Here is an 18,095-nt window from a genome sequence, read left to right on the forward strand (position 1 = left end):
AAGGTGGTGGGGTTTTTTTTCCCCCCCCATTCCACTTGCATCCCAAGGTTTACACCCACCTCCGAAACATCGCCTGGGAATTTTAAACCGCCTTTCTTCTGGAACAGTGCGTCCTGCTCACTTTCTGCTTGCTGTGCGTCTCTTATGGAGCACACTCACATCCGGAGCTTTGGAAAGATGCCGCCATCAGCTCCGATCTGCTAAATCCTAGAAAGTGCTCAGATCCTTTGTGTTGTCCACTGTGTCGTGTCTAGTGCTCACGCCTACGTTGGCTACGCATAGGGGACCCCGGAACCTGCCTGTACGTCTCCCACGTCAGCCTGCAGCCTCGCCCGTTCTGAGCCGCATGTCTGCATGACATTTCCTCGCTCTGCGATATTTAGAACTAAAGGTCAACCAAATGGCATCCCTCCTGCCCTGTTATAGATCACACAAGGTTTCCATGACACAGTTGTTAGATCCCTTTAAGCGTGTCATGAGCCCTGGAAAATTGCATTCGAACCTCCCTCCTCTTCTCACATGGCACAGCCTAGGAGTCTTGCTGTGTACACGCAGGGCCGAGCTCCCTCTCCACCTTGAGCTCAGCTTTCTCGCAAGGAGTCGGGGGCATTATGCTATCGGAAGCACCTGGACGTAGCTTTAGGGCTGCCTGTAATGTGTCCTTGATCAACGCAACATTTAACAAATGTCCAGAATATCACCCAGTCAGCACAATACATTGCAGGTTTTTAAGAAGCTGGATGTATAAAACAACCAGAATTAAGTACATTCAGGGGTGATTTGCCTTTGGTAGTGACACCTGGTGCAAGACGTTTTTGAATACTGCAACTACAGATATGTTTGTCTCCTGCATGTATATTTAGGTCATTCACATCAGTGTGCCCCAGATTCCCTTCTCCTGCTTTCCAGCTGAACTAAAACTCGGAGCTAGGAGTCACAGTCAACTTGATAGCTGCTTGGCCTGTGTTAACAAGGCTCTTGTGATGATGGAGCTCAGTCCAGCCGGTCTCCTCCTGGTTTCAGCTGAGGCTTACCCAATGCCAGTCTACATGACCGCTGCTTGTTAAGAACCCATGTGTACATTTGAAGAGGCCCTAGGGCATCTGGGACATACAGTAACTGGGGTTACATGACCTAAAGGACACTGTAATCCGTCAGTTGCTATATTTTTATAGTGTGTTTTTGACCCTGGGTTTCAAAAACATCTATAAAATGCTGATCTCCTGTAGATTGAGGGAGGTGATTACAGGGCCAGGGGTCGCCAACTGTCCAAAACAGAAATGGGTCTGCAGCGCCAGAATCTCGATTGAATCAGGTACCCCTCACCCACACACACAGGCACACACCTCCTCTGGGTGTTTATTGTGCATTTGCATGGTGGGGCCCTGCTGTGCAGAGAAAGTGCAGAATATAGCAGCGAAGTCCAACAACAACAAAAGTTCATTCCAGTTGCTTAAGCAAAAAGAAAGCTCAGTCCGGCTCATTCTGCACATCTGGAATGAACTGCAGCTGTGTTGCGTTGGCTCTTGTAACTATGAGAACTGTCTTCAAAACTGGACACGCGGGTTGTTCACAGGGGCCCCTGTGGGCCGTGGAAACTGACCTGACAAACAGGGTAATAAGGGGTTTCCATAGGTTAGAACTTGTTCTAGAGCTTGTAGAACAAGACAGCAGTCTAGAACATATAGACCAAGTTTCGGACTGGCCCCTTAATCTTGCAGCTCCCAGCTGGCAGCCCCACTGGAGCCCAGCAGGTGTGAGCCTGGCCAGTACCTGGAGGGGAGACTCCTGGGAAAGCTAAGGCTGCTGCTGGAAGAGGTGTTAGTGGGGCCAGTAGGGGGCGCTCACCCTGCAGTCTGTGTGGGTCCTAATGCCCCAGTATAGTGACAGGGACACTGTACTGTAAACAGGCGCCGTCCTTCGGATGAGATGTAAAACCGAGGTCCTAACTCTCTGTGGTCATTAAAAATCCCAGGGCGTTTCTCGAAAAGAGTAGGGGTGTAACCCTGGTGTCCTGGCCAAATTTCCCTTATTTCCTTTACCAGTCATGGCCTCCTAATAATCCCCATCTCTGAACTGGCTCCATCACTCTGCTCTCCTCCCCACTGAGAGCTGGTGTGTGGGGAGCGGACTGGCGCATCACCCAGGTGGGGGTACACACTAGTGGTGGTGGAGGGGATCCCCATGACCCGTGTAGCGCTTTGGGTGGAGTGCCCAGAAAAAGCACCACATACTAGTAAGGAATAATAAGTATTAACATCATCTGAATCTAATATACTGTATTGTTGCCAGGTTTCCGTTTTTATTTATCTCAAGCTGAAACAAACAGAACTGTTCTTGGGTGAACTCGGCAGTTGGCATCTTGCATTCTGCATCAGTAGCGACTGGTGCAAGGCACACGCAGTGCCTCATGGTGTTTTTCTCTGCAATTAGAGTAATGGCGTTGACAAAATACTACTAGTTATGTAATTGGGAATTCGATGCTGAAAGGCAAAACGTTTTGTCAAATTCAAGGTTTAACCTGACGTTGTCGGCCGCAGAAATGGTTTTGGGTGCACGGTCCATCTCTGAAGGAGCGCTCGCACTGTACACACACAGGCGGCCGCAGGGCAGTCTTTTATTAATGCAGCGACTTGGGCCCGCTGGGTCGAGGAGGTACGGTTTATTTCTCTAGCAGATGGGAAGGGTAATTCAATGCCCTTGACGGAACCAAAGGGATAGTTTGCAGGCTGCCATTTGGTTTATTGCTCACCATAAATGCCTCGGGAGAAGACGGAGCGGGAGCAGCTGGGACATGTGCTCAGCTTTGCACATGGAGACTAGCGTCCGGCTCAGCACAGCCCTTAGATCTGCACCCGCGAATGTCCACATTGCAATACCATGAGTCGTCCAACAGCCTGCAGCCTCTTAAAGAAAGTAAACACTCCCTTCACGCTGTTCCCGAAGTCTGAGGCCAGGTAGCGAAAAAAGCTCTTGGCTGTAGCCAAGTACTTACTTTCTGAAGTAGGCTCGCATTTCCCCGCCCCCTTCTCCCAGGGACGGATTTCTATTGGCTGGTGCGGAGATTGACACTCCGCCGTGGACACGATGTTTCGATGGCGGGGGGGGAGAGGCTAGCGCTCATTGGTGGAGCTGGACCTGGGGCCCGGCCCCCCCCCCTCCCCCGCCTGCGCCAGGCTGAGCTGGGGGGCTCGCGCTGCGCCTCTTGACTGACAGGACCAGCCAAAAGCGATGCGAATTCATGTTTAATTTCCTGCAGCAACAGCCCAGCCGAGCAGTCGAAGGACTCCATCCGAACTGAATGGATTGGTATGGGGGAAGGCCGATTTCAAAACCTGGCTAAGCGGCAGCTGTGGAACTCCATTTCTCTTGTGATGGTTCTGCTTTCTTTGTGGCCCCGAGCAGGTATGTGTTCCAGTATGCGTGCATGAGAGAGAGAGAAAAAAAAAGAACGACTAACTTGTCTTTTCTTTCACCTTTAAGAGGAGTTGTGCAAAACTTTACTGGGCACACCGAGAGCGAGGAACGACCGGGCAGCTGCTAGCCCGTCGGTTTCTGTGTCGGTGGTATTCGCCCGTAGAAACGTTAAGGAGACGGGAAATCTCCCATTCTGTAACGCGTCTTTTTAAGGGTTTTAATCCGGGGTGAAAAAAAAAAACGGGGAGTTATGGAGAAAAGATCTCCAGACGCCGCCATTTCGGAAATCTTGCGCTCGGCTAGCTGCGCTAATTAAAAATTACGGGGAAAGTCGTCTGCGGGAAAGATCGACCCAACACTGCGCGAAAATAACGAGCCAGCGGTCGCTCCTGCTGAAGTTATAGGTGGGGGCGAGGTGTGGAAACGGATTCGGCTTCGAGCACCGTGAAAATCTCATCAACCGCGACGAGAACTAACGTCGCGTAGTTCGCTTTAGCCGTGAGGCTAGGATAGTGGGATAATGCAAAACTCATAAAACAATGAGGCTTGGTCATTAAATACGATGGGGAGGTGTTAAAGTTTAGAGGGAGGACGGTTGTTGGGTTTATTTGTCTAATTCTCGGCCGAGACGAGAGAGAGAGGGACGTAAAAAAAATGCGTTTCTTTTCTCGCTCCGGGTATGGTGTCTCCGGGGGAAAGACTTTTCAACCTTTCCAAAAATCCTTCACAGCCCCTCTCTCTCTCTCTCTCGCCCCTCTTGCAGATGTGAGCGTCCGCTCCAAACAGTCCGGGCTTTGTTGTGGGCGCCTGTGCTCAGCGAGTACTTTGTAACCAATTACGAAGGAAGACACAGTGAGCAGAGGGGTGAGGGGGGGTAGGCGAGAGACTTGTGCGTTTTCCGACTGGAAAAAAAAAGTTTGTGAAACCCATTACCTCGCCAAGTCGTCTACTAGTACACCGGGAAGTCGATTTTTTTTTTGTATTTAGACAGGTGAGATACAGACGCCCTATCGAGTCTTTTCTCCGTGGGATTAATTTTGCCGGCGTGGCTCTGCGCCAGGTCTCCGGTGAGGGATGAGTGAGTTAAATGCCCCCCCTCTGCACCCCAGTACGTGAGCGGAGGAGGGGGGGGGGGTGTTTTTCCCCCATTCCGAAATTAAGATGCATGGGAGTTTAGCTCCCCTCCCCCAGGAGGAAGAGTCTCCCAGTGGTTTTGATTTGTTTTTAAATCGGAAAGTTAAAGCCGGAGAGGGTTTCGAGCGCAAACGCGGCGACACGCCAAGATCTGTCTGCAAATATCGGTGAGGGATTGTTCTTCAACCCCTCTCCCCTCCAGAGGGCAGGGCTCCGCTCTGTCCGTTTCCAGCGGGTCAGCCAGCGTGCAGCCTTTAGGACACACTCCTGGAGCAGCCTGTCCTTGCGCGGAGTCGGAGCGCTGCTCGGTTAAGGCTGGTGAGATGTGGCGGCTTCGTAGCCGACCTGCCGCAGGAGTTGAGCAGCAACATACTGTACTGACAGCCCCGGAGTGCCGTCCGCAGCCCGTCCCTGCGCTCAGGTCCGCGGGGTGACGGGTTTGTCATCCCTGAGCAGAGCGACACGAAACGAGACGAGGAGGGGCGAGCTGAGCTCGGGGCCTTCAATTTGTTTTCCGGTCGCGGGCCATGAAGGGAGCCTTCGGGCTGGCCTGAGGGGTCCGGGGGTTTCTCTCCCTGGGGCTGCGGGTACTGCGTTCAGGCGCCCTGTAATTAAGCGCCCCCCCCCAGCACGTATCTGATGATCCCGGGCCTCCCAGGAGAAGCCGCAAGCGTGTTCTTGACAGCGGGAGCGAGTGTTTAAACACGCCGGGGGGGGGGAGTCGGGCAGGTCCGCTTTTAAGTTGGGCTCGCTTTCGTTCGTCCTCCGATGCCCCGGAGAACGACTTCAGATTTCATGTTTTAGGCGTCTTTTTTGTGTCTCTCTCTGAAAATAAAAATAGAGAAAATGCTACCAGGTGGCTTTAAGTAAAGGGCGTGAGGCATGGCCTGGCATTGATACATGCTAGAACGACATCACGCGAGGCGATGGGTGAAGAATTGAAGATCTCTATTTAAAAAAAAAACTTCTGAAAGTTGCCCGAGGAAAGAGGTGTCTAGCTGAAAATGCCGGAGGATGTTCTTAGAAATCGTGGGTGCCTGCACACAGCGAGAGGGAGAGACACTGGGGACAGAAGGAATCGGTGGGTTCAGGACTTTAGGGCGGCCAGGATAACACCCTTGATGAGACGTACTTTTGGTGGTGGGGGGGTGGTAACTTATCGAAGCAGCCGGTCCTGACCTTTCACCCATCACAGTGAGGGGGATAGGCTGTAAGGCCTCCCCCTGAACTGAGGTCCTTACCCTCTGGAGATGTGGGAAAGGCTTTATTTACAGAGCCTTTGGCTGCAAGATGCCATTCATTTCACGTCCCCCTGACGCTGGGGAGAGGCCGAGAGACGCGACATCACACTTGCGGTGCTTTGAGATCGCTCCCCTCCTGCTTATTTACTGGGAGTTACACTGGGGAGCATCTTGGATTCAGCCCTGCAGACGTCCCGAGAAGCTGGTCCACTTGTCAGGCGTGAGCAATGTTACTTCCCCAGTGTGGCTTTGATCACACAAACCCATCTGCCTGATGTTCTTATGGACCTTTTTGTTGCTGGACCTGTTGAAACTGTAGGCCTGTGTACGTGGTGTCTGCTGAGGGCGATGTCTCTCTGATGAAATAGTACTGGACATTCTAAGCCTTGAAGAGGCTGATTTGTATTTTGATTTGAAATCAGGATATTTTGGGATGGATCCCCCCCCCTTAATCCTCGGAGAGTCACTCCTGCAGGATTTCGGTGAGATCTATCCCGGAGCATGGATCTGAATTGTGCGATTCCGAAGTAAATCCACATAAGAGCAGTTGGCCAACAATGAGTGCTCCTGGGTTTTGTAGCCTGGCAATGCACCGATGGCCATAGAGTTTTAAGTCTTAACTGCGTCACTTTGCCCCCAAGTCTTTATTGAACAGCCTGGTGCGATTGTGATAATAAGAACGACCATATCCAGTAGGTCTGGTGCAGTCTGGCAGGGTCTAGGCATCAATAGAGCATCACACATGTTGGGGCCCTTTCTGCAGGAAAGATTTAATAGTTACGTTACACCCCCCTTCCTGTCTGTCTCCGTTGATACTGTGTAGGTGCAAATAAGGTTCATATGGAGTACCAGTTTGATTCATTTCGATGTTTGGTTGTTGCAGGCTCTTGTACAAATCCCACTGACGAAGCAGAAAATTGTGTGCATTATTAATATTAGCTCCACATGGCACGGTGTGTCAGCTCAGTCCAATAAGGCAACAGGCATGAAATGTCCTGCACCTGGTGCTGACTCAAGAATAACCACCTGCAGCCAGTAAAACCTGGAACGGATCATACAGATACGCATCTGGGGACCCGAGTTTGACACACCGATACCTGTGCTCTCGCATTCGAGCTGCATGGTTTCCGCAGACGCGCTCGGGGGGGGGTGCGCGATACCGCGGAGCGGCTGGCCTGCAGTCATCGCTCGGCTCCGGGCTTTGCAGCAGATCACCAGGCGGGAAGCAGTCGCGGTTCCCTTGCATGTTTTCAGGCTTGCCGACAGTGCTGAAGAACACGCTAAGGTGTGTATTTTGTGTGTGCGCTGCGGAGCGGCTGCCCCACACTCGGGACCCTTGGCTGCAGTGCGCCCCCCCCTCCGTGTCTTGTCATTTTTTCATTTGCCAATTCCTGAGGCCCTGACCCCCCCCCTTCCATCCTTTCCTGCCCCGACAAGAAAAAAAAAGTCTTGAGCACAGTCTTGCTTCGCTTAACTGGACAGGTGGAAACGCCTGGAGGTGCTACAGGCCGTGGTTACATTCCTTACGGAAAAGTGTCCCGGGAGACTTGCCGTGATGGCGGGTGTATTGGATGGGATCGGAGAGGTAACGTAAGCAGAGAAGAGCAGTTTAATCAGGGGCTGAGGCGTGCTGGACCCCTCACTGCTGTTGGCGTCGAGCAAAAAGTCAGAGCGCCTTCCCTTCTGGGTAGCAAGACTGCGAATGTGGCCTCATCCCACGTTTACAGCCAGTATAAGATCAGATCACTTTATTGGCCCTATCCAATTTCTTGCATTAGGAATTTGTCTTTTCGCACACCCCAGCTTCTCTCCCCATCTGTGTGTCTCATGGAGAGCAAGCTGGGGTCTGCGAAAAGACAAATTCCTAATGCAAGAAATTGTATAGGGCCAATAAAGTGATCTGATCTTATACTGGCTGTAAACGTGGGGTCAGAGTGCAGGGTCAGCCATTTATACAGCGCCCCTGGAGCAGCTGGGGTGAAGGGCCTTGCTCAGGGGCCCAGCGGAGTTGGATTCCTCTGCCGGCCGCGGGATTTGAACCGGCAACCTCCCAGCCACAGGCGCAGATCCTGAGCCACAGAGCCACCGCCCCGCCCCCTAGTTAATCAGCGCTGGTGCTCTTATGCAGAGCAAGTCTGAGAGGCGACGGAACGACCTGGCTTGAAATAGTGCCGTTTAAAACCGATCGGAAACCCGCTGCGGCTTTTCAAAGGGTCGCGGCGTTGACGTGGCGTCTTGCCTTTGGGTTTGGGGAGGGTGGTCTAGAGGCTGTCCGTGTGCCCGTGTGTGTAATCCGCCCCCCTCGTCCTGCAGGGTACTGCCAGCAGTGCCGGATCCAGCGCTGTAACTCGGAGTACGTGTCGGCCACCTCCCCCGCCGGCGGCCTGCAGGAGGAGGCGCCCGCCGACCCGGACTACTGCGCCGCCCTGCGGGCCTACTCCCTGTGCACCCGCCGCACTGCCCGCGGCTGCCGCGGCGACCTGGTCTACCACTCGGCCGTCTTCCGCATCAAGGAGCTCTTCGCCCAGCACAACTGCTCCAGCGCCGGGCCCACCTCCCCGGCCCGCGCCCCCGGCACCCCGCACCCCGCCGCGCCCCAGCTCTGCGACTACGAGAGCCGCGCCCTGGCCGCCGGGCCCCCCAAGAAGTACGCCCACTGCGGGCTGTTCGGGGACCCCCACCTGCGGACGTTCCGGGACGAGTTTCAGACTTGCAAAGTGGAGGGGGCCTGGCCCCTCATTGACAACCGCTACCTGTCGGTTCAGGTCACCAACGTGCCCGTGGTGCAGGGGTCCAGCGCCACGGCGACCAGCAAGGTGGGTGCACCCCGTATCGCCGCCGGGCACCCCGCTGGGGGTTCTCTTCGCTTCCGGGTCGTCCCTGCGCCTCAAAAGGGGAACTGCGGAGCTGTTTTTCTGTTTCGGGGTTAGAAAGGATCGGCATTGATGAGCGCATTTCAAACCGCAGTGGCAGTAAAATGTACACAGTACAGTACAGTAAAACCTCCAATTTACATCACGGACTAGACGAAATTCCAGGTGTGCACAGCGCCATGTTCTGTGATTCAGAACGAGGCAACAAAACTACCGGTGATGTGTTGTGGCTCCGTTACACTGTAAACCAGCAGGCTCGTGAATCCATCTCTTCTAATCCAATAGGAATACTGCTCTCGAGTTGGAGACGGTTTTGCCAACAAATACTACTTGTTAACTCTGCATGCAGATCACGTTGTGAGATTTCTGCAGTGGAATGTCTGCAGCACAACCTGTGTTTATTTGCTCATCCCATCCCATTGCATTAGTCATTACGGTGACTAGAGAGCAAGAAGGGCGGCATGACATCGCAGTTCGTGGGAATTCGTGCTCTCGTCCGTGATGAGACCAGGAGTTTGCTACAACATGGCAACTGAACAAAGTTGCATAAATTCGAAATTTGTAAAAAAATAAATCTTTACTGACAATTTATTTTGTTCCCAAGATTTAATAACGGGTTAGAGAAATTGGGACTGCAGTTTCCCTTTAACTGTAGGAGCAGTGTTTATTTGCACATGGCATTTACCTCTGCTTGATCTTTCTTGATCTGACCAAGCTCAGCACTCTTCGTTAAATGTGTTAAGATCTGTGTTCCTGCCAACAGATGGTCAGTCAAGGAGCTGGGACTGTCTTCCTGCCTCTTTGCCAGCTGTTGTTTCTACCATAAAACATTGATCAGATCTCCTGGAAGTTTTTTTGGGATTGGTTAAATTATTGTGCCTTAACAGTCTGCAGTGCTGAAAAAAGTCACATTTTTCTTAGTTCTTGGGAATCTTGAAAATGGCAAGGTTAGAGTAGACTCCTGGTTCGAGGAAAGGGAAAAGAGTAATTTTTCACCTCTTTGACCTGCATCAGGTCTAAAAAAGGTGCACGCATGTATTGGATTGGAGTAGAGAATATACTGCACAGGCCTCTTCATAAAACAGGAATTGCAAAAGTAGGCTAATATTAATATTTGCAAAGGAACAAGTAAGAGGTTTATTCCGTGCTGAAAAGAGAAGAGAGAAAACAACGTTTCGGCCGTGGAGCCTTCTTCAGGTGTGTTTCCTTTCTTCTCTTTTCAGCAGGGAGTAAACCTATTACTTGTTCCTTTGCAGACTGCGCATGCTGACGCAGCTCCCCACCTGAACTAATATTGATATTTGCTCATCAGTAGTTTATATCCAAGACAGCCTAGTATCCCTCCTTTATTGTTGTATGGGGACTCCGAGCTTGCTTGTAAGTGTAGCCGGAATCATTTCTGCTGCTCGCTCATTCCGGAAGCTATGCCCTTCCACATCTTTGTCACTGTAATGAGTTGGCGCTTAGTCTGCCCACAGGAAGGATATGCCCGTGTTAGAAAGCAGGGCTGTATGCTGCCCCCTCCAAACCTTTCACAGCAGATTCAGCTGAATGGTGTTTTGGACGCGCACAGACATATATCCGGTCCCATTGATTGAAACTGGAGCATGAGATTGGCTTTGTTGCAGCAATGGAGAAGGGAGAGGATCGCCTTTGCTCACATTTTGCTATCTGGTTTACCCAGTCCTAAGTCTCGGGCTGCCTTCTGCTCATGTTAGCTCTGTCCGGTTCAGCCACTGGCCGCGCAGGTGCATCATTCTGACTTGACTGGATCTCCATGGCTTGGAGCTCGGCTCAGGCGAGGTCTTCACAGACCTTGTCCAAAAGCAGGTTTTTCTTCCTTTTTCTGGGCTGACATTTTTCACTGCGATTTTGCCAGTATTTGGATACATATTTCCTAATCATGGGAGGGATTTACCCATCTGAGGGATGGAATAAATGTCCGAACGTTCAAGAGGTTTCTGACCTGGTTGCAAAAAAAATCCAGCCTTGAGAATTGCCAAACATTTCACGATGCGCATATTCAGAATCCTCAAAGGCACCGAGCGAGTCAGCTCAGCCGACGGCTTCAGAATCGGCCGTGAAACGCCAGCCCACAGACACCAGTGGAAACTATGTGGAAGTGAATTTGAAACCGAGAACGAGGGGCACGTTTTTACCCAGCGGGCTGTGGAATGCGAGGCTGCAGGCCCCTGTGTCGGAAGCGGATACTCTGGCCTGTTTCGTCCTGGCTGGTTGAGGTCTTTGGATCAATGAGTTCCTAACTCATAAGCGTGTGCCAGTTCACGACCGGCTCAGTAGAGACCTGTGAAAAAGCAAATCGCAGTTAAGACCTGGGCGCACTAAGGCCAGCAGTACAGTGATAATTCTCTCTTTCTGACTTGGAAATGGCTGATATTGGCATGCGAACAGCTGGGCTTGATTCCTGCGCTCGGAGTGTGGCCATGGGAGTGGGGAGCGGGTCGGGAGAGGGAGGGAGGGGGCGAGTAGGCACAGTTCAAGCTGCTGCCCCCGGATCTGCTGCAGAGGGGCTCTGCTCTCTCCCTGGAGGTCAGCCGCTGCCTCTGGGTTCACTTCCTTTGCAAACAGGCCGATGTTGTTTCGGCCTCCCCCGGGGAGCAGCAGTGGAATTAACTGCAATGAGAGAGGAATTCCCCCATCTCTCCGGAGAAAATCAGATCCGGAATGAAGGTGGGGTGGGGGGATGAGGTTTAAGGACTGGTGTGCTGTCTTAAACACTGCGAGAACGTGCCGGCTTGGAATGGCCTGTGTCCCTGTAACTCACTTTTCCTGCAGGTGGACCCCACTGTGTCCCTCTGCAAGAACACAAGAGGCTAAAAAGAATTGGTCTTGTTTCGTAGTTAGTCGCTAATTGATCCTCGGATCTCCTCTGGCTGAAAGAAGCCAGGGTATTGGTTTCGACAACATGGGCAGCTTGTTTCATACTACTGCAACCCTTTGTGTAAAGAAGTTCCTCCCAGTTTTAAACGTTTCCAAGTAGTTCCCACCTGTGTCCACTGATCTGTGTATTGCTTTGAATCCTTCAATCCGTTGGACTGACATTGTCGGGATTTTGAAAGCTGTCTTTATATTTTTTATTCTTTAAGGTTGTGAAACCTTGGTGTGGGTTCAGTAAAGTCAGTGAACCAAGTTTCCTTTCCCCACTTGCATTTCATGACTGTTCCATCAATGCAAAGGCAGAAATTCTCCTTGTGCTGAGGCCACGTCAGATCTGTCCAAGCAGTTTACCGGACGGTTTGATTTGGGGGCGTAGAGACACCCGACCCGTGTTTCTCTCGGTGGAGTTGAAATGTGTCTTCAAAGGTGCAGGGTTTGTGACAACAGAAGAGCCTTTTTCAAAATGAGAGAAAGTTGGGCTGGAGCTAGTACCAAGGCAGCTGACGGTGATGCAAGGCGGTGTGTGATTGTAGTACATGCGCAGGAGGTTGGCGGTGCCTGAATGTGGCTCTTGTGCATTGCAGTCAGGGCATTGTAATTGTTTCTTAAACCGGGGTAGAACTCCTGCTCAGGGTGACAGTTTAGTGCATGCTGGAAGGGAGGTTTTTGATTGGGGGCTGTAGTTTTCATCCCACCAAACAGCCACAGCAGACCTATTTATAAAATGGCCAGACTGGAGAAGCATCACCTTTGGGAGAGAAGCTGAGCAGGTGTGGGTTAAAAGCAGCAGTCACTGGGGGCCCAAGAGTACTGACTGGCTGATCCTAAAAGGGATTTTGGGCTCTGTGGTGAACTGGTTCCCCCTGGTGGCCCAACTTGGTATTTTTGATTTGTGGCTCTTGCAGCTTGGCAATTGCTCTTTCGCACGTGGGCTCTTACACAGGGTCGTGCTGTTGAGGGCACTGCTGGTGCCTGTGTGTGGCGTAGTTGTCAGGATTCTCACGGTGGTTTTTTGTCCTGCATCTTAGTGGACACCCTGGGCAGTTCCTGTATTTTCTGCAGGCCCAGCCAGTCTTGGTGCTTAGACAAAACGTCTCAAGAGGAACAGGTAAAGAGTAATTCCACACTGAGAAGAAGAGACCGTTTTTCTACAGATTACACCTCTTTTCTTTCCCTTTCAGAGTAGAATTTACCTTTACCTGATCCTCTGCAGCCTGCGCATGCTGACGCAGCTCCCTGCTGGAACTTCTTCAAAACCTTCAGAGCTTTGAAGCGGTCGCAAAGGAACCTGGCTGTACAGATGCTTTTACTGTTTTTCTAGGGTGCCTCTGCTCTTTTTTTAAGGCACTGAGCCGCTGTCATGCCTGTGAGCATGGCAAACCAGTGCAGCACGTTTGTGTTCTTGTGCGTCTCTATCTCGTGCCCCTTCGACACCGAGAGTACTAAAGTATCCCGCTTAGCAGCTGGTTGGCTCTCGACAAGCCCCTCCATTCTCTCAGCTGGCCCCCATCGGTTTGTGAGCGCGTGGCGTTGTCCTGCCGGTGTGGTGTTTTAGTGCTGTAGTAGGGTTTTTTTGTGCTGTGGAAATTGTCAGGTTGTCAGGGAATGCTGGGAAACGCTAGCCCAGGTGAGGTGTGAAGGAGGGGTCTGTGTCCTCTGACCAGCAGGGGGCCGAAGTGGGGGGGGGACCTGTCTAGGCCGGGGCCTCAGGGCTGGCGGCCGCTGGGCCTGGGTTCAGAATTGGTCCAGTAGCCCGGCACGGTGGGGACCTGTGTTTGAAGAGGCAGGTGCTGTTAAGGTGCCTGTGGGCCAGCAGGGGTTTCTCCTTCCCTTGAGAGAGACGTGTGTGGAAAACATGAAGGCTTAATTGCTGTTGCTGACGATTTTTAAGGGAGCATTTTTGTTCTAGAATGACCAGACTGCTAGGTCTTGTTTCATTATTCCAGCAACAAAAGAGTTTTTTTGACCCCTTGTGCACCAGTGGTTTAAGCATTTAGGATTTCCTGGCTTTCCTGTTGTGGAACACGTGTGCCCGGTGTCTGCAGGATGTTGTGTGTTAAAGGGGAGCTGCGATGCTCTTTCATAGATAGAATCAGCATTGATGAGTGCATTTCAAACTGCAGTAAAAGTCAAATGTACACGGTAACTTGCAAAGGAGCAAGTAATAGGTTTATTCCGTGCTGAAAAGAGAAGAGAGAAAACAACGTTTCGGCTGTGGAGCCTTCTTCAGGTGTGTTTCCTTTCTTCTCTCTTCAGCAGGGAATAAACCTATTACTTGTTCCTTTGCAGACTGCGCATGCTGACGCAGCTCCCCACCTGAACCACAGTAACTTGTAAAACTTCCAATTTACAACACAAAATAGATCACATTTCCAGGTGTGCGCAGTGCCAGTTCTGCGATTCAGAACGAGGCAACAACTTCCGGTGAGGTGAAGCATCCCTATTACACTGTAAACCAGCAGGCTTGTGAATCCATCTCTTTTAATCCAATAGGAATATTGCTCTTGGCTTCCAGAATGTTTTGCCAATAAATACTACTAATATCATGTTGGGACATTTCTGCGGTGAAATGTCTGTTGGACGTATTCTCTTGTACATCACATTACTTTAGTGACTAGTGAGCAGGAAGGGCTCTCAGCTCGTGGGAACTCAAGCTTGTGGCCAGACCAGGGGTCTGTGACAACATGGCGACATCCAGTACTTTCACAGCACTCGCGACTTTGCGTGGATTTGAAATTTGTGACTCTTTTCTATACCGTCAATGAATGTGTTCAGTTTCCCAAATGTAATAACTGGTCTGAGAAATTGGGACTGCAGTTCCCCTCTAACGAGCACGCATACTGTGCGTCTCCAGCTGTACCTGGTGAAGTTTCAGAGGCAACCGGATGTACAAACCAGTCTTCCACCTTCTGCATGAATAGTAAAATTGTTTCTTTTGTGTCGTAAATCTGGCCGCTAACTCTCCGTATCTCGGACCAGGCGAGCCATTAGCTTCTGCTTCGTGTTCTGGTGCCGTCGGGCCAGTTGGTCTACCGGGAGGCTGATGGTGTTCCTCCCTCTCTCCGCAGATCACCGTGATCTTCAAGTCGTTCCGGGGCTGCACCGAGCAGAAGGTGTACCAGGCCACCACTGAGGACCTGCCCGCTGCCTTCCTGGACGGCACGCGCGGAGGGGGCGAGGGGGGCAGCCTGTGGATCGCGGAGCGGGGCGGGGCGCAGGTGGAGATCAAGGCCCGCTACATCGGCACCACCATCGTCGTGCGGCAGGTGGGGCGCTACCTGACCTTCGCCATCCGCGTGCCCGAGGACACCCTCAGCCTGTCCGACGAGAGCGGCGGCCTGCAGCTCTGCCTGCACGGCTGCCCGCGCGGCGAGCTGATCAAGGAGCACACGCTGGGCCAGCAGGGCCTCGGGCCCGGGCCGCGGGCGGGCGGCGCCACCCCCGCCCCCGCCCCGGGGCTGCCCCCCCGCCAGGCCTACACGGTGGACCGCGCCACGGCCAAGTGCTGGGAGATCCTGCAGGTGGAGGACGTCTACTTCCAGTCCTGCGTCTTCGACCTGCTCACCACGGGGGACCCCGAGTTCTCCATGGCGGCCTACGTGGCCCTAGAGGACCTCAAGGCCCTGCCCCCCAGCAAGCTGAAGCGGAACTCGCCGAGGACTCCCCCGCTGCCCGGCGGGGCCGCACCCCTGCACAGACTGGGCACCGGGGGGCTGTGCCTCTCCGGCGCCGCCCTGCAGGCCGCTCTGGTCCTTGCGGCCCTGCTGCTGCTGCTGTTGTAGAATAGGAGAGGGAAGGAGGAGCCCCGCACGAACAGAGGAGGGGGGGTCACAGTCCTGGGCTCTTCCTGCCTCCCTCCCCCCCCTTCCAGCTCCAGAATCGCGAGGAGGAGGAGCGTTTGGCCGTTCTCTCCCGGGTGTCGCGTTCCGGAGGGCGTTCCGGAGCAGCGTTGCCGGGGCCGGTCCTGGCTTTGCTGACTGCGCCAGTCCCTGTCCCTGGACTGCGGGGGAAACCGCAGGCAACAGCGCTGTGCCCTGGGAATGCTGATCCCCTCATTTGTGGTGTTGTACATATGTAAGCTCTTCCTGAGATACGGAAAGGGCCCATTCCTGAAGGAAATCATGCCCGGGGTGTGTGGGGTGGGGGCGAGGGGGGTAGCTGTGGTGACTGGATCCGAACCCAAATCCGCTCCTGAAACTCGGAATCGGACCTGAACTCCAGTGGGACTGATAATCATGACACTCACTTCAAAGGTACTATTCGCCAACAACTGTGTGAAAATACTACCTATCCTTTCCTTTTCCTTTTTTCATTTTGGCCCAGGCAAAGGAGTGGGGGGGGCAGATCCGTCCGCTGTTCGTGCGGGCTCTCCTCCGAGCCCGTCTGCTTCCAGAGGTTATTTTTTAAGAATGAGAGACAAATGCTCTATATAATAATATATTAAAAGAGTGTATATATGTGTTTTATAAAATGTAAATGTGCCTGTACATAGTTATTTCTCCTGTCGCTGTACACCAGTGTTGCTGTTGTGTAGCTGTATATTACAAATTTGTAAGAAGAAAAGAAACTAATATGCTGCCATTTAATCTTCATTTCCTTATTAAAAAGTGTCGAACGGAACTCCGGCCTGTACTGTTTTTCTGATGGTTTCGATACAGCCGTGCTCGCTCTTGCGAGGGTCCTGGTTCTGGGTTTTTCCCCCGGCGTTCCTGAACTTCCCCGCAGTGGAGGTTTTCCCATCAACTCCCGGATCCCGGCCCCCGAAGGAAGGGGTTTGCTGGCCGTTGTGAGCGGAAAGTGGGGTTCTGCTTCTTGCAGATCATCAGCCCTTCTAGCCAGGACTGGGCTCTGTGTGGAAGCTTGGCCTGCTGGGTGAGAAGAGACCAGTGGGCATCTCTTGATCGATCACTGAGCTGACCCGTAGGGCTGAGGCATCAGAACTCAAGAAAGGTGATGAACGAGGAGAGGCTATGGGGCCCATCTAGCCCGTCTGGTAGCTTATATAGTGCTTTTCTGGACACTCCACTCAAAGCGCTTTACAGGTCATGGGGATCCCCTCCACCACCAGCAGTGTGTACCCCCACCTGGGTGATGCGCCAGTCCGCTCCCCACACACCAGCTCTCAGTGGGGAGGAGAGCAGAGTGATGAAGCCAGTTCAGAGATGGGGATTATTAGGAGGCCAAGACTGGTAAAGAGCAGGGGGAAATATGGCCAGGAGACTACTCATTTCAAGAAACGCCCTGGGATTTTTAATGAGCACAGAGAGTCAGGAACTCTGTTTTACATTTCATCCAAAGGAAAGCACCTTTTTACAGTACAGTGTCCCCGTCACTATACTGGGGCATTGGGACCCACACAGACTGCAGGGTGAGCGCCCCCTACTGGCCCCACTAACACCTCTTCCAGCAGCAGCCTTAGTTTTTCCCAGGAGTCTCCCCTCCAGGTACTGGCCAGGCTCACACCTTCTGGGCTCCAGTCTGCCAGTAATGAGTTGCAGGGTGACATGGCTGCTGGCCAACGGCAGTGGTGGGGGGGACGAGGCTCTTACGCCGGCTCTTACACAGTACCTGTCGGCCGTAAGCGTTACAATATATTCATTACATATGAATGGTACCGGACTGTTCTCGAACCGCGCAAGCGCAAGGGTTCACGAGCTGCGTGACAGGTGGCGCCAAAAGTAGGGAGTTTTTTTTTTTTGCGAGGATTCCCACAGTGCAGTTCGTCTGGCAGCTATAAAAAGTATCGAAACGGCGCCGCCGAGCCAGTGTGTCACTTGAGTTTCCAGCTCAGCGTGGTCGCCGGAAGGCGCACGGTCCTCTTTTAATTTCTAGCGAATACGTTCGGCACATACTCGCCTTTTTTTTTTAACGGCAAGCGTGCGAAACGGAAAGGTCGGAGGATCAGGCTGGATGCGTGTCCTCCGTTTATTCCGTCGCAATAACCCAGCCTGTGCCAGTCACTTGTCTGAGCCCTTCGTCGTCACCTGCAAGACACTTGCGGAACCGCTCCGTACGCCGAAACGCCGGCCTTTCCAAATGTCTGTAGTTTTCTCTGGCAGTCGTTAGAATGATAAGGCACATGTTACGGATTTTTAACATTGCTTGTGGAGCCGGTTACTTTGGAAGATGAAGTCCTTGCATCGGTAAAAGACATGGAGGAGAGACAGGTGTACTCCAGAGGCTCCTCAGCTCTCTCTCACTGAACTACAGCAGGTATTAAAATAATTGTTACATAAACTGTTTACAGTTGGCTAAGTATTGTGGGCTCTGTATCCCTTAACAAATGTCTTTTACTTCTTTAAATTAATTTTCACCTTGCCTCTGACACCCTGAAGTTTGTTTATCTTCAGTTTCTTTTCCCATACGCCCTTCTTCATTGACCTCACTTCCGTAAGGGGGACCATATGGCTCCTTCGTACTGGGAGGAGGTGGGGGGCACAGGTGGGGTTTCAGTTCAAGGAGGGGTTTTTAAATAGCAGGGCTATTTAAATATTTCGGGGTTAGAAAGAATCAGCGTTGATGAATTCATTTA

The 18,095-nt window shown here is 52.3% G+C and overlaps 1 protein-coding gene and 1 long non-coding RNA gene across 2 annotated transcripts in view; both read left to right on the top strand.

The window, feature by feature from the left end:
- Positions 1-16,183, top strand: part of rgmd (RGM domain family, member D) — a 33,985-nt gene extending 17,802 nt beyond the window's left edge. The window contains exons 4-6 of the mRNA XM_088622212.1: positions 3,260-3,405; positions 8,106-8,608; positions 14,632-16,183. Of these exons, the coding sequence (XP_088478338.1) occupies positions 3,260-3,405; positions 8,106-8,608; positions 14,632-15,345 (1,363 nt within the window). The 3' untranslated portion in view covers positions 15,346-16,183. The remainder of the gene's footprint in view (positions 1-3,259; positions 3,406-8,105; positions 8,609-14,631) is intronic.
- A 965-nt stretch (positions 16,184-17,148) lies between these two features.
- LOC148639243 (uncharacterized) overlaps positions 17,149-18,095 on the top strand; it is a 28,683-nt gene continuing 27,736 nt past the window's right edge. Inside the window, exon 1 of the long non-coding RNA XR_015930859.1 lies at positions 17,149-17,776. This is a non-coding gene — a long non-coding RNA (uncharacterized LOC148639243). The remainder of the gene's footprint in view (positions 17,777-18,095) is intronic.

This window comes from Lepisosteus platostomus, chromosome 27 (genome assembly GCF_059453375.1).
Source record: "Lepisosteus platostomus isolate fLepPlt1 chromosome 27, fLepPlt1.hap1, whole genome shotgun sequence".
NCBI classification, from domain to species: Eukaryota; Metazoa; Chordata; class Actinopteri; order Semionotiformes; family Lepisosteidae; genus Lepisosteus; species Lepisosteus platostomus.